The sequence below is a fragment of the Zalophus californianus genome, chromosome 1, assembly GCF_009762305.2.
Source record: "Zalophus californianus isolate mZalCal1 chromosome 1, mZalCal1.pri.v2, whole genome shotgun sequence".
NCBI lineage: Eukaryota > Metazoa > Chordata > Mammalia > Carnivora > Otariidae > Zalophus > Zalophus californianus.
In genome coordinates this window covers 75,564,415-75,578,144 of record NC_045595.1, presented here as the reverse complement: position 1 = coordinate 75,578,144, position 13,730 = coordinate 75,564,415, and the positions used below count along the sequence as shown (strand labels likewise).

The window sequence follows — 13,730 nt, the reverse complement described above, 5'->3', positions numbered from 1 at the left end:
GACCTGAGTCACCCAAGAGTCGATGCTTAACCGACTGCGCCACCCAGGTGCCCCTTAGAAAAAAATAAAGAAGCAGAAAGATTAATTATTAATTATTGATCCATTTAGATCTTAAATCTTGTTCATTCCCTGAAAAGCAACAAAAACAATAATAAAAACTATGCTTTAGAATGTAATGTTTTCATGACTATTTTACAGGCCCCTGAAATGTTTTGTTTAAAACATAGGGTCCAACTCACGGTATGCTGCAGAGCTAATGGAGTCCTCAGGGGCCGTGGCCCACCCGGGAACACTGTGGCTCTCGGCTCTGCCTCTGTGTGATGTGGGATGGACAGAGCCAGAGCAGTGTCCGAGGTGCCTCCCCGCTCTCCGGTTCAGTGACTCGGGGACTGATGATTGGTTTGGGGACTTAAGAAGAAGTCCTATTTAACAGAAGTCCATGTTGTCAGGGCATTAAAATTGGACATTACAAAAAGAAAGGGGGACAATCACAGAGTGATATAGCCTTCCTGGTGGCCTGTGGAATAGGCTCCAATTCTGTATCTGGGATGGGGAAGGGGGTAGGATCATAGCAACAGCATCTGCATGTTAAAATCTACCTTTGATCTTTTTAGAATCACTATGATATTCTCAGTCACCGAGTCCATCTCAGTTTCAGAAGTTCTGGGCTGTGAATTGTGGGTAGTACCCTGACAGTCCCACGACTCTCCCCGACTCTTCCCTTCCTTAGATCTCCTCCTCAAACCTTCCTTTCACTCCAGACTAAGTGGTAGAAACCACTTCTCTTTACTTGTCATGGATGAAATCATCATCTCCCTAGAACAACCATCAAGTTATTCAATAGTCCTTTTTTATCACGTACAATCTGCATATGATGCTTCACCTTATCAATTCTTGAAATATACCTGTAAGGGGATTAGGAGATTGATAATTTGTCCTGGGAGCACAAAAGCAAATAGAAACATATTTTATCACTTTGTTATGCGCTGGTTTCATGTGATTTCTTAGCAATTTGTGTGTAGCAAACTGTTTCAGTAAATGTGTATCATCTGCTAAATCTCACCAATTCATGCACTTTGTCCACTTTCTCATTCAATTTTCTATGGCCCATGTTCCCCAGAGGGCCATAGTTGTTTTCTTGTGATGATACAGAAAGACCAGAGATCTTGGCTTTTTGGTTTACTCCATTTATCACATTTAAAGTGTCATTGAGAATCACTGCCCTGAAGAGACACTTGCACCCCCACGTTCATTGCAGTATCATTCACAATATCTAAAACATGGAAATAACCTAAGTGTACATTGATAGATGAATGGATAATAAAAACTGACATATATATATGTATATACATATATATATTTAAAAAAGAAGAAAATCTTGCCTTCTATGACAACATGGACTGACCTAGAGGGTGTTATCTTAAGTGAAATAAGTCAGACAAAGACAAATACTGTATGATCTCACTTATATGTGGAACCTAAACAAGCCAAACTCATAGAAATAGAGAATAAAATGTTGTCTGCCAGGCGCTGGTGGCAGGGGCATAAGGAAAATGGGGAGATGTTGGTCAAAGGGTGGAAGAGTATAAAGGGTCCAGTTATAAGATGAGTAAGTCCTGAGGATCTAATATGGCAGCATGGTGACCATAGTTAACAATACTGTATTACATACTTGAAAGTTGCTAAGAGAGTAGATCTTAAATGTTCTCACCACATACAAACAAGTGGTTATTGCTTGATGTGATGGAAGTGTTAACTAACCTTATTGTGATAATCATTTCACAAAATATACATGTATTAAATCATTAGGTTGTACCCCTTAAACTTACACAATATTATATGTCAATTATATCCCAAAATATGGGGAAATATATGTTGAAAAAAGTGTCATTGAGTTAAACTTTCTCATGTATATGTAATTGATAATAACAGATGTACTGGAATTTATTTACTTTGTGAAACCCTTAATGAAATAATGGATCTAGTGGACAATCATCAATGGACAATGGCATGCCCCAAGGAGAGACAAGCCAGACATCACGAACCTCCTGATGGAATATTATTACCCATGAAATATTGTTGCCAAAATATAGAACTTGAATCAGATCAAGTTTTCATATGTAATTACCACTTTACTGGAAATACAAGGGTCAGAGGATCAGGTTATCACCATGGGGATGCAATCAGCAAAATACAGGCCAAGGAGAAAAGGGTATGGGGTAAGTGGACCTCCAGGAGAGAAAGTTTACTTTTCCTTTGAGCCGTTAAAAGGGGAAATTCGGTCGCCCTCAAGGTCAGCGTCCCCATCTTGTTAAAAAAAAAAAAGTTCCTAACTTCAGGCGGTATTCAGTTTCGGGCGGGTGGGAACCTGGAAAATTAGACAGAATGAATGCTCAGACTTCTGCAACATACTGTAAGGAAAAAATAAAAGAGGAGAGCAAGGGGAAGATGTCTTGAATGAGAGAATTACGTGACACAACAACCAGATGTGTGGGACTTGTGTGGCTCCTGACTCAAATGAACCAACTGTAAAAAACAAAACAAAACAAAACAAAACAAAAAAACAGAAGAACAAAAACAAAAACTTTGAGACAATAAGGGAAACATCTGGATATTTCACGATATTAAGAAGTTATTGTTAATTCTGTAGGTGTGATAAATTATGAATATATATACATATTTTGAAGAATCCTTATGTTTTAGGTCTGAGTATGGAAATAATTGTGGATTAGATGTCAGGATTGCTGGGATTTGTGGATGAGGTGGGGGTTATAGGAGGAAACAAGAGCACCCATGAGTTGATGATTGTTGTAGCTGGAAGACAGATAAATGAGGGTCCACTGCTCTTTACTTTGGTGTATGTTTGAAATTTTCCATAATTTTTTGAACGAATAAAGAATCTTTCATTTGCCAATGCATTTGAGCTTACCATCACATATCATGTATAAAATCCGTAATTAGTAATGCCTACTAAGACTTGGAGCTACGCAACGGTTTCCAAAGCAGTTCATTTACAATCTCATTTCTTCCTCCTGGGTACTACTGGGCGAGGTCGGTGTTGTACCACTTCGCAGAAATGAATGAAGCTCAAGGAAGCCCAGGGCAATTGCTGCCTTGAAGCCACCGGCCAGAATTAGAACGTAGAGTCTTAGAAATTCCACATTCTGGGCTCCTCCCCTAACACCAAGAAGCTTTAAAAGGGAAGAGTGGGAGCGGGATAGAGAAAATAACTGTTTACAGAACGCTCCAGGACCTGACAAAACAGCGACTTCGGGAGTGGAAGTCCTGGGCGGCTGGGCCGATACTCGCCGTGGCCACCAGATGGCGAAGGCTGCTCGCAGCCCAGGGGAGAACCGCGCCGGGCGCGGAAACGGCAGGGAGACCCAAGGCCAAGGGCAAGGCGCTCCGACACTCCGCGGAAAGCTGAGCCGAGCCTAAAGTTAAAGAAGTTGCTGCGCGAGTCCTGCTGCCTCCACAAGCTTATAGAAGCAAGTTTAAGACTTTTTAAGGAGACCCGAAGGTGGGGAGATTAAAGTGGAGGGTGCACGCCTTGCTGCCTAAAATAAGCACTAACTCGCGCTTCGGGGTGGGTCAGGGATCCCTCAGAAGCCCAGAAACTTTGGGGACCGTTGCTGAGGGCCTGCTCCGTAGGTGGCTCTGCTAAATCCTTCGCCTGGAGAACTCGACGTTCTTCTTTGGCGAAGCGCAAAGGACTACTAGGGCCGAAGGAGAAAAGGGTATGGGGTAAATGCACCTTCAGGAGAGAAAGTTTACTTTTCCTTTAAGCCGTTAAAAGGGGAAATTCAGTGGCCCTCAAGGTCAGCGACCCCGTCTTGTTAAAAAAAAAAAAAAAATGTTCGTAACTTCAGGCGGTATTCAGTTTCACACTGGGCGGGAACCCCAAGTGTGTGCGCTGGGCGCAGGCCTCGTCCTCTACCCAGACGAGGATAGGCGCAGGTCGACAGATTGCGCGGGTTTGAATCCACCCGGGCCGGAGCTTGCGTACTCGAAAGCCTAAAAAACTTGAGGAATGGGGCACGGAGGAGATGGGGATTTCAAAGAAAGGGACTCAATCGGGCTCACCAACAGTTTCGCAAATTGTCTTTAAAAAGCGCCTCCTGGTGACGCCGAAATCTCCGCAAGGTGAAAGCCCAACTTTTGGAGTCGGCGTGCAGCTTAGTGGGGAACATCGCGGGGCAAACGTGAAAAAAAGGAAGGATGCAGCCAGCATCCAGGCGAGTGGAAAACGAGTGATTCTAATTTCTCTCCCTACTGGAGGCTCAATTTCGATTAAAATCAAGGGCATGCGGGAACGTTTTTACTCCGGTGCGTTTCCGTGACACCTGCAAATTTTTACCAGAATCGCATCATCACCCCCCTCCCCCCGACACACACACACACACACACACACACACACACACACACACACACACTTATTTGGTTCAGAAAGAAGGAAGAGACTGCAGAGGAAAAGGGAAGACTGTGAGTCTGCCTTTACCTCCAGGTTTAAAGCTAATCAAAGGTGTCCGTAGAAGGACGCTAGGACCAAAAGCTGATCTGGAGCTTGAAACTCTCCATTACGGAGTTGGGAGATGCTCTGCTGCAGAATCCAAGCGGGCTCCAAACCCCGGCCCTAGTTCACAGTTGGCGCGCTGGTATGCAGCTTTCCCCATCGCCTACTTCTTTTCGTATCCTTCCAGCCTTTCCCAGTGGCCGGCTCCCCAGCCCACCCCGAGGACAGCTACCCCAGGTCCCAGCAATTCGCAGCTTCGGCACCCAGGAGGAGGAATCCTGGGACTAAGGGGAGCGAACTTGGGCCGGGGAGTGGAGGGAAGCCCCGCCCCAAGGTCTTCCCAAAGCAGAAAAGACGTCCGGGAGCTACGCGGGAGCTTTTTTTTTTTTTTTTTTTCATTTGCCTTAAAAAAGAAAAAAGAAAACTCGAACAACCAAAAAAAAAAAAAAAAAAAAAAAGGCTATGTAAAGGACAGCGTGGAAAATGGCAAACAACAGCCTTTCCAACTCAGAGTCAGGTCCTTTTTGCACTTCGTTTTCCTCTGGGCTTTCGTTGCGGTTTATTCGCTTTACTGTGTGCTTTTGTTTGGAGCAGGAACGGAGGTGAAGCGAATCCCGGCGGAGCAGCAGACCCCCAAGCCGGGGTCTCCACCCTGCGCCGGGAACGCCGCCTGAGCGGGTGCAAACGCGGGGACCCTGGCAGAGAATGTAAACAAACGGGGCGCCGAGCCCTTGATCATTATTTAAATAGAGGTTTGTTTATCAGTGTCATCCTAGGAGGATTAATTAGATACATCTCTTCACAATTTGGTGTCTGACACTCCATCTTAGGAATGCCTTATCACAAGGTGTTAATTGGGGCCACTCAGCCACTTACGTTTCTATTAAACACTGTGAGGGACTTTTCACAAGTACCAGGTTCTTTTTACTGTACGGTGCAAAAATATACAGGACTCGAAATAGACTGGGGCCAGAGTCTGCTTTATCCCGGCGGTGATTGGCATTTGCGGGCTTTCTAGAGGCCAGAGCACTGTTTCGAAATTCCGTCGCTGCTCCCAGTACGTTATAGTCCCTGGGGGGAGGGGGGGCGCTGACCAGGTTAGGGGGGCCGCGAGTCCTCCCGCCAGAGTCTGAATCTGTCATCCATAATAAATATACATAAACCAGATTTCAAGCTTTCGCTTCTAGCGTCGTAAAATTCCGGGCGGCTTTGACAAAGCTTTTTGAACAGGCACGGTCATAGACTTGGGGCTAGAGTCGGGGCCACCAAGGTCACGGGCGGCGCGGGAAGAGCTCCGGCCCAGGAAGGGTACAGGGAATGGGAAACTGGAGAGAGGCTCCTGGCGGCCTTAATTGGGCGCGGAAGAGGAGGAGGTCCCGGCTGATTGCTCGCCTCCCAGCAGCTAATCCTCTTAGCAGCTGCATTTCCGCGCCACGCAGTTTAGCAAAATGACCCTCCCGGCCAGACCTTTACCCCGGGAGGGTCAGGAAGGGGCTGGAAAGGTTTGCAAGCTGGGCCAGAAGCCGTCTGCTGATAAGCCTGGCGGGACGTCTGGCGGGGGTGGGGGGACAAAGGGCCCTCCGCCCCAGTCCTGGGTTTAACTTTTCGGCGGGCCTAGGGCTCAGCCAGGGGATGGGGTGGCCTTCGGCCTCCTGGGAAAGGAGAGCCAAATAAACGGAGCTAGACTCAGGGCGAACGGCTACCCGGCCGCTGTTTGCAGAGTGGACCTGCACGGGACGACTGGAATCCTCATTTGTAAGTGTCGCGCCCGCTCCTCGCCCGCGCCGCCGCCGCAGCGTCCCCAGCGTCCCTGGCCGAATTTGGCCGCCCGCGACGCGCCCCGGCCAGCAGCTACCGAGGCGAGCAGCCCGCGGCGGCGGGTGCGCTTGGGGGCTCCGTGTAGAAAAAAAAGCCGCAGGTTGGAGCAGAAGCTGAACTGTGGGCGGCCCGCTTCCCGCCGCACTGCAGGGACCAGTAACTCGTGGGCGCTCAAAGGGCCGCGGGGGTTCCCGGGGAGCCCACGTGGGTCCAGGGACGGGTGGACCCAAGAAAGCCTAGGAAAAAGCCCAGAGAACGAAGTGGTCACGGGCCGAGACAGGGCCCGGAATCCAAGGGCTGGGGGCCGAGGTTTTCCAGGCCGAGTTAAGCCTAGCAGAGGCAATCCTGCATCTCTGCAACCTCCCCTCTCCCCCACCCCCACCTCCACCGGCCCAATACCCATTGTCCAGACTTCCCAGTGGGGTGAGGAAATAAACCCATTCGTCTTCAAGAAAAAAAGAAGATAAACAAAAGCAACCCCACCCCCTCATGACTCAGTGTCCACTTACAGATTCTAGAACCTGGGGGTGGGGGTGGGGTGGTGATGGGGGGGGACACTTCATGCTGGAGAAGGGTGGAGAGGGAAGAAAAATAAGATCTTTAAAACAAAGATTACAACTCCAAACAGAAGACAGAGCTATGCCTGTTCCCTTAATGAACCACATTTATTAAAAATGACTAAGACTGTACATAAAAATCCAAGATCTCTTAAAAAGCCTATAGGAGCTGTGGCATCAGGTTTTAGTTTCTTCACATTACTGAGCTGGGTAGTGGGGATGGCAAAGAAAGAGGGTGAAATAGGGGAGTTTTCCTTACACACGTTTCAAGTTAGTACAGAGTAGCTGAATACATTCTTAACTATCTAAGAAGTAAACAGAATATTCCCCAATATCCGGGATGATGAGAGAACCTATCCCCCCCTGCCCTGCTGTCAGGTGATCTGTGAATTCTTGACAAAGCCAAAGCACCAATTTTCATCATCTCAGACACGTAAGGAGACTATTTGTACAATATATCCCACAGTATTCTACAGTGTATCTAAGCACACACAAAACTGTACACTTTAAAATTATCTCTCTTTTTTTCTTTTTTGGCCACTCCCTTCCCTGCCCTTCTCCTCTCCTGAGTCCTACTAGCCACCCCAGCCCACAGCAGAGGCCTAGCCTGTGACACAGTCCTGAACTAGGGCCAAACATGGCTTGATTCGAAAGCCTAGGAGGAATCAAAGTCAGGTAAAGCCAGCACCTTCACATAAGGTTTTTCTCACCTCCCAGGCCTAGCTATTTTTTGTCCCTAGCAGAAAGTGACAGCAAAAAGTCCCCTGTTGAAGCTTAAGGCCCAGCCCTTCTCTTCCAGAAGCAAAACACCTTGCCACTCCGGGATTCTCTTTGCTTACAGATTTACACATAGGAATGAGAACCAGATCTTTCAACTCATTGGCTAGCGCTCAGCACTCCGAATCTTCACAGCCCGATTCTCTGAATGTTTAGTGCCTCCAATAAATAAATCCAAAACCTTGAATAACCTTCGAATTTTTAAAACGCTTTAAAGTCCTTCATTAATTTTATTTAAAAAACAAAAAAATGCGAGGCTTGTTTCAGTTACCTGCAGCAATTAAAAAGCTTTGGCACCTTCTTTTAGAGGATTGCACAAAACGGGATGCATCAAGGTGGAATGCAAACGTCTTTTTGGCAAACCTAGGCAAAGAAGACAACAAAAAACACCACCAAGTCCATCTGCAAAAAGTTAGCTCATTTTGACGAAGTTAAAATAACTCTTTAGGGAGTTGTGTAAAAAGCATAATACCCCCCCATGCCTTTTGACGTGTCTTTACTGTACTCTTCAGAATTAATGTCCTCACACTTTATGGAGGGAGAATTTTCATTACTAGAGGTGCTGGGAGACAGCCGCCGTCGCTTACAAGCACTGGTGTATACCCCCGAATCGTTGGAATCCAGAGACTTGATGGAAGGGGGGGTCTCTATCCAAGAAGAGCTGATTTCTTCTTTGACTTTCTCCTTGGAGAGCTGATCCTCAGAGAACACAGGGGGGCTTGTTCTGGAGGTCCATGGGAGTCCAGCAGCCATCTTCCTCTGGTAAGAGCCTCGACCTCCCCACCCTGCCATGGCAGGGAAGGTTGGGTCAGGGTAATAGCCCAGGGCGTGGGACGTCTGGAGGGGCAAGGATTTAATACCATATGGGAGCAAGGTGCTGGAAGTATATTCAGACTCATAGGAACCGATGTCTAGTTTGTTGGTCCCAGGTTGCTGGACAGGCGTGACAAGCCACCGCTGGGGAGGGTTGACCACCTCTTCGTTCTGTTGGGGTGAAAGGAGCCCATTGGTCTGTGGCACGGTTCTCTCGCCATTATAATATCGGGCTTGAGGTAAAGTGTTGACAAAGGGCTCCGGGAAGAAGGACTGAACGCCGTACCGACCTCCAGGGACAATCTGATGGGATCTAGGAGAATCCGTGGGAGATGGAGTTAACCTGTCATTTTCTGAAGCGGTGTACATGCTACAATATAAAGAGAAACACTTAAAAAAAAAAAACCCTAATGTTGTCCCCAAATAACCACCTCCCAGAAATCAAAAAGCCTCACATAGTGGGCTGTACTGGGAGCACTGGTCTGCTGGAGTGGAGGGATGGAGGTAGGAGATGAACTGGCCCATTTCAGCCCGACGCTTGGCTCATACGGAAAAAGTTTCTTCCCAAGCACTAAGTATTTAAACTATAAAAAAATCCACCTTTGCAAGTCCTAGAACTTGAAGAACAGTGTCACTCTCCTTTGTCAATGTCGGGGAAGGAATGCTGACTGTGGTATTAGAAATCCCACTTGTAAATGGCCTTGTGGGGCCTTGCTGTTTAATGTTGTGAAAATTACATCCTCTTAGTTTTAGGTTTTTCTTATGTAAAAAAAAATAATAATAATGATAATAAAAGAGGGGGAGTAATAATACCTATTCCTCAGAGGATAAAAAAGTTGGATCAAATGAAAAGGAAGGTATATAAATGCAGATTATGAAAATTTCAAATCTCCACTCAAATGTTAAAAAAAATAGCTCCTCATTTTTCAGCCCTTAACATTGCTTTAAAAATTAACAAACCCTTCCGTGAAAATTCTAAAGCAAGATTAGCCAAGGGGGGGGGAATGCAAAAATAAAAATAGCTGAGAATCCCAAACAAACGTGACGACTCGTCCTAGAATGTTCTCTGGGAAGTGTCTGGTTATGTATGTCCTGTTCAAAGATGACCATGCAAATACGAATAAAAGCTGCACTTACGAATCATAGTTGTCTCTGAAGCCTTTTGCAAAGGGGTTATGATCAATCTTTAGTTGAGTTATCTAGAGAGAGGGGAGAAAAACAGTCAGTCGTTGAGTGCTTTATCACGCTGGACCTAGCTGTAGAGATTCTTGGGCCGTTTGGGACACTCACATCGGTGTTTTGGTAGGCAGTCACCGCAATGAACTGCGTTTCCGAGAAGGTAAAGGTCTGAGTCTTTGAGGGCTCGTTCAGGTCCTCCACGCCATCCTCTGTCACCTCAACAATGTGCAGTCGAGGTTGGTACTTGTGTAAAGACTGCAACACTATCATCTGGAAATGGTACAGAAAAAGAGCTGCCAAATCCATAAAGTCTCTTAGAGGTAAATCTTGACAAACTACATGTTTTGGAATGGGACTCCTGCTTGTCGCCCACTGACAGTTACCTTTTTCTATAGCCATTTTTAAGATCTTCTCATTGCTGCTTTTGCAACTTAAAACCTAGCTGGCTGGCTATGCGTGTTTGACAAACACTCTTTCCTCTTAGTTTACTAAGTCCCCCAAAGACTTTAGTATTTCTTCTCCTAGTAGTCAACTCACTGTTTACTGAAGTCTAGTGAAAATGAGAGGTCAAAAGAAAAAAAAAAAAGGTTAGAACTAGGTGAGCAAACAGGTGACAACTGCAGATATTACAAATACAGCGAAGAGTATGGTAACTTGTTAGGAAAAGAGATCTATGGCCAGAAGCCACCCCCATCCTCTGTCACTCTACCTGGGTGTTGTTGTTATTTGCGCCTTTGTTATTGGTGAGTTTTAATTTCCCAAAGGAAATCTCCTGTCTCATCCAGTGGGAACCAGTATTAGGAGACTCTGGGTGAACATACATTTTGTTGCCTAAGAGAAAATGAAACAAAACACAAAACCCAAGCAGATAGGGCTGATTACACATGGACATAGGGGAGGGATGTCTGTTACATCTAGATTCAAGAGCTAGTCTTCAGGCACAAGTCTCCCCAGAGCTTGCTCTCCACCAGGACTCCAGTGACAGCCCTCCCAGGGCCCCTGTGCTTCCCGCCCTCCTTGAACAAGGCAATCATCTTAATGCTACCTCAAAATACATAAAAGGAGCTACCAGGAGATGTCTCTTGAAGGTCAATTTGGGGCCTCCTAAAGCTGGTAGGGCAGCATCTGATGGAAAGTGGTTGGGTTTTCATGGGGGGACTCAACCTTGGGGAAGGCTTTCTCAAGTGAAGGCTGGAGTGTCAGGAGCCCTTTCCACCCAGGAGAATTTAGTAGGAATTGGTGGGGGAGGGTGGGGAAGAGTAGGGTCACGGTTACAGAACCAAAGTTTATATTCCTACGCAAGAAGTCTGACTTGGCAATTCTCTCCCTCTCTCCCCCATTCCAACAATCAACACCAAGAAACTCATCCTAACACCTCTAAGCCCCAGATGAGGGGCAAGTGCTCGATTTAAATGGGGGTTGTCGGAGTCAGGAGTTCATCACCCACCCCTCCCTGCCTGGGCCTCCTCTCTCCTCACCCTGCATGTTATTGTCCGCTTTGCCGCAGGTCACCCACTTGCCCCCCTGGAACCGCCAGTGGTTGGGGTCCGCCAGCACCACCTCTACAAACACGTTGTAGTGGGCCGTGGGATTGAGTCCGTTTATGTTGAAGCTCAAAAAAGGAAACATGCGCCTGAATGAGGGAACAGAAGCAGGACACGCGGTTTGAGTCCGGGTACCTGAGAGCAGGCCCACACCAGACCAGGTTTGCCGGCCCCTGCGGCAGGTCAGAGTGGGACACTGAAAGGCCTACAGAAAGAACAGAATACCGGTCCACAAAGTGACCCCCCACTCTGCAAAATACTTGAGTTGTCAACTCTGGGAACATCTCTTTTCTGAAACAATTTGCCCCAAAGTAAGCATTTCCCCAATTGAGGTGCTACCGCACCCTCTCCCCACACAAGTTCTTAATTTTTCTTCCAGGATGTGAAAAATCATTCGTTTTTCTACGTTTAAGTACCAGAGAACAACGTTCAGTTGTTCGGGTTAAAAATTTTAAATGGTACTCGTCAGGCTCAAAGTTCCCCTTGAGCGCCCCTCTCCCAGCACCCACCCCTCACATTCCCCATTCGTACCCACTGTTAGCAGTCGGATGGGTATCAGAACTTTCTCAGGTCCCGAACCTCACCAGGTCTGGCTCCAGGGCCTGCCGAACCAACTACCCGCACCCAACTAACCCTCCGATGCCCATCTCCCCGAGGCGCCCCGTGGGGACTCTGGCGCCTAAAACTGCGGGAGCTCATCTACTGCGCTCAGGAAGCCAACCTTTGTGCCTTTCCCAACCCGGGGCTCCTCGCGGGTATGCAGGGACCAGCTCTGTATGCCGAGCGGGAGGATCTAGTAAATCCAGCTTTGTGGACAAGCCCCAATTAACATTTCCGCCTCCTTCTGGCCAGTCCAGGTGAGGGTGACGGGGGGCGGGGGGCGGGGGGCGGGGGGGAGAAACAGCTGTAACATTAGCACCGTGCACAAATCGGTACGCGGACCGGGAGGGACACCGGACTGGAGATGCGCGCGGAAAAACACTCTCCAAACAAATCGCGGAGCGAATGGGCACAGCTCCCTCACGCCCGGCCTTCCCCAGGACCACACAGTCACTCAATTGTCATTCACCTCGGGGCCCCTCCGCGCTGCTCTCACCTGCCCTGTTTCGTAATGATCATCTCGGTCTGGTGGCGGTGGAATTTGAGCCACAGAGGCCGGTTGCACAGGTAGACGTGGGCACGAAAGCCGGAACCAGGAACCCCCAACGCCCCCAGTCCTCCGCAGGACCCCGCAGCTGCCGCCCCAGGGTACGGCCCATAGAGCGGAGCCCCCTGGCTGTACTGATAGGCCCCCGGGCCGCCTGCCCCGCCGCCGCCGCCCGCGCCCGCTCCGCTACTCGCGCCGGCTCCCGGGCCAAACTGTGCCCTCCCAGGTGGGCACACAGCCGCGGGGAAGCCGCCGGGGGGCAGCATGGAGCCGTAGGGGTAGCGCGCCCCGTTGGGAGCAGGGTACACGGATCCGTGGGGCGCCCCTGCCGCCGCCTGGTAGGGGAAGAGCGAGCAGGGCGCGGCCAGCTCGGAGCCCTGAGGCCCGGGGGACTGGAGGTAGTAGCGCTCGGAGCTCAGGCTGTCCATGGAGTAGCGTGCGGTGGCGGCGGCGGCGGCGGCGGCGGCGGCGGCGGCGGCGGCAGCGGCTGAGGGCAGCTCCTCCTCCCCACAGGGGGAGCCCTTGCGGCCGTCCGGGGGCCCGGGCTTGGCCACTGCCACGGCGCTGGCGAAGGCGTCCCCGGCGTCGGCGTCACTGAGCATGGCCGCGGGGGCCCCCGCGCTGGCGGCCGTGGGTTCCCCGCTGCCACTCTCGCACGAGAGGCTGCCAGGGAACTTCTTGGGCGCTTTGTCTAAGTCCAGCCTCTGAGGAGAAGGGGCCGCGCCAGGGAGGTGGCCTGCGCTCCCGCTGCCTCCGCCTCGCGCCCTCTCCAGCGGGTAGAAGTGCGCGCCGGGCAGGTTCACGGAGCTCACCAAGAGCTGCTCCCCTAACTGCATGCTTTGCAAAGCGCAGACGGCAGCTGGCTGCTTCCTCTCCTTCCGCGGCCTTAATATAAAGGCAGGATGGGGGAGCCAGCGCCCTCTTCCGAGGGGAAGGTAACTTCCCCTACCTCCGGTGCTGGGGCTACCCACCTGGCCGCACGAGGGCCGCTAAGGCGCGCACGGGCGCGCCCGGAACCCAGCGTCCTTTCCGCGAGGAAAGCTCACTGAGTTTGAAGGCAGGAGGTGGAAATTGACCGAAAAGCACTCTCCTTTTCCCTTCCCGTCCTTCTTGCCTCTCTGGACCCCCGTCCTCCTCCACACTCACACCCAGGAAGAAGAGGATTTAGATCTCTGTCCCCATCCACCCACCAGCGCTAGACTTTCTGCCCTTCTCGACCGCCCAAGTGTGGGTCAAGTTGACCACTTGGAAACTTGCAGGCTGTCATTGGCTGCTTTATATATGTGCGGCCAGGGAGGGGCTTCGCGGCCCCACAGCCCGGGGACTCTCCTATTGGCTGATGGAGGTGACACTAATTCAATTAGGCATTTACTAATTGGATC

General features: G+C 49.6%; 1 protein-coding gene across 2 annotated transcripts; it reads right to left on the bottom strand.

The window, feature by feature from the left end:
• Positions 1-6,985: 6,985 nt before the first annotated feature.
• EOMES (eomesodermin) lies at positions 6,986-13,184 on the bottom strand. 2 transcript variants are annotated; one of them, XM_027581736.2, is made up of 6 exons: positions 12,298-13,184; positions 11,136-11,290; positions 10,367-10,488; positions 9,769-9,927; positions 9,616-9,677; positions 6,986-8,848 (listed from the first exon to the last, which is right to left on the bottom strand). In XM_027581736.2, the coding sequence occupies exons 1-6, from the start codon at positions 13,182-13,184 to the stop codon at positions 8,110-8,112; spliced, it is 2,124 nt and encodes a 707-aa protein (XP_027437537.2). In that variant the 3' UTR covers positions 6,986-8,109. The 2 variants fall into 2 exon arrangements, with proteins under 2 accessions (XP_027437537.2, XP_027437539.2); XM_027581738.2 differs by having other exon boundaries at positions 6,986-8,791.
• Between the last annotated feature and the right edge of the window lie 546 nt (positions 13,185-13,730).

Bases quoted from the DNA above. Each gene is read 5' to 3' on its own strand.
- EOMES (XM_027581736.2), bottom strand. From the start codon at position 13,184: ATGCAGTTAGGGGAGCAGCTCTTGGTGAGCTCCGTGAACCTGCCCGGC. The intron at 10,489-11,135 runs GTGAGGAGAGAG...ATTTTCTCTTAG, and splicing joins AGCGGACAATAACATGCAGG to GCAACAAAATGTATGTTCAC. The intron at 8,849-9,615 runs GTAAGTGCAGCT...TTTATATTGTAG, and splicing joins TTCAGAGACAACTATGATTC to CATGTACACCGCTTCAGAAA.